The sequence below is a fragment of the Galeopterus variegatus genome, unplaced genomic scaffold (assembly GCF_000696425.1).
Source record: "Galeopterus variegatus unplaced genomic scaffold, G_variegatus-3.0.2 Scaffold28048, whole genome shotgun sequence".
Lineage (NCBI taxonomy): Eukaryota > Metazoa > Chordata > Mammalia > Dermoptera > Cynocephalidae > Galeopterus > Galeopterus variegatus.
Window position 1 is genome coordinate 1972 of NW_007754159.1, and position 1649 is coordinate 3620.

Sequence of the window (1649 nt, forward strand, 5' to 3'; positions counted from 1 at the left end):
CACTGGGGAGGTCTGGAAGTAGCATTAAGCAGACTCAATGTGTCCAGGATGGAATGATATCGAAGTTGCCACATGAAGGCTATATCAGGATTAGCACGGGGCAGGGGGATGTAGGAGATGGGGGTGCCGGAAGAGTGTCTCAGCAGAGGAGACAGGAAGTGTGGTGAGGAGGCAGAGTCCATTTGAGGGACAGGAAGGGAGGGGAGCCAGAAAGAAGGCGGGAGAGAAAACGCTGGAGGGCTGAACTGGGGCCACCATGCAGACCTCAAGTCCCATGACAGGGAGATTGGACCCAAGGAGTGGTGGGAGACTTTAAAGGGTTTTAACCTACAATTGATGACACATTGCCATATGGTTCCTCTAGGCCAAGAGAATGGGGTGGTTTGGGGGCACACTAGTTAGGAGACCAGTGGAGATCCCAGGCAAGAAATGGTGCCAGCTCAGGGAACCAGCAGTAGGGACAGAAAGCAGGGCAGATGTGAGCAATCTTAGGGAGTGGAATGAGGAAGACTTGGTGGGTGGTGGTGACTCCAGCGGCTGGAGGGTAGCCAAGGGGTCCCAGCTTGGACATTCAGAAGGTGGTAGCATCTTTCCCCTGAAATCAAGGACCCTGGAGGGGGACAGGGTTGGTGCTGGGCCCCTGATACTGGCTGACATCCCCCTTCCCACCCATCTGCTTCTCCCCCAGCAGCATGAGTCCCTGGAGAAACACAACCATGCCCTGCGGAAGGAGATCCAGGCCCTGCAGTCCGAGCTGGTGTGGTGGAGCCGGACCCTGCATGTGCATGAGCGCCTGTGCCCCATGGACCATGCCTCCTGCTTGGCTCCCATGCCCCCTGGCAGCTGGGGCCAGGCTGAGCAGCCTCTGGGCCCTGTACCTAAAGGACAACATGGCTGCCAGGGGCAGTCAGGCCTGTTCCAGGCCCCAGTCTCCTCTCCCCCAGCTCAACAACGCTCTCCAGGTCCTCCACCTCATGATTCTCCCAGCCTCCTTCCATTCCCTCCGCTTTCGCTGTCCCTTGGCCCCGCTGTGGTGACTACACTGCCTGCGCAGCTGTCCCCCAGCTCGGTCCTGTCTGCGTCACCCACAGACTGCAGCCTGCTGCGGTCTTCCTCTAAGCTCAGTGCCCTCCTGCCCAGCCCCCCAGCCCAACCTGCCCCTCCACAGCCCCTTGGGCTGGAGCACCCCACCGGGGGGAAGCTGGAGTCCTCTGTCCACAACCCTTCAACTGCTTTGGGGCATGCATGTCTGCAGAGCAGGGAGCACAAACCTGCTTTCTCAGCAGCAGATTGGCAAGGACTGGATGTAGATTTCAGCCCCCACCCTCTCCTGGCCTTCCCTCTGCTCTCCTCTGCTCAAGTTCATCTCTAATCTCATCCCTGGAGCTGGGCTGGCCCCTTCCTTGGGCTCAGGAGGCAGCTGCAGCACACAAGCATCTCCTCCATTGCTACTGGGGGCTTTCCTTCTTGGCTGACCAGCTGGCCCAGGATTTCACCAGGGAAAAGAAAGCCATCACTGAGTGCCTACCACTGTAGCAGGGCTTGTCACTGCCACTATATTATTTCAACCTCACAGTCACCCTGCAAAATCAAGATTATCACTCTGCTTTTCCAGAAAAAGAAACAGAAGCTCAGAGAAGCCAAGTGAT

General features: G+C 57.7%; 1 protein-coding gene across 1 annotated transcript; it reads left to right on the top strand.

Annotated features, from left to right (window-relative positions):
* Positions 1 to 688: 688 nt before the first annotated feature.
* BATF2 (basic leucine zipper transcription factor, ATF-like 2) lies at positions 689 to 1372 on the top strand (the record flags this gene model as incomplete). The annotated part of the gene is made up of 1 exon (XM_008565002.1): positions 689 to 1372. A coding segment is annotated over one exon (684 nt), but the record flags the coding sequence as incomplete, so codon positions are not given.
* Between the last annotated feature and the right edge of the window lie 277 nt (positions 1373 to 1649).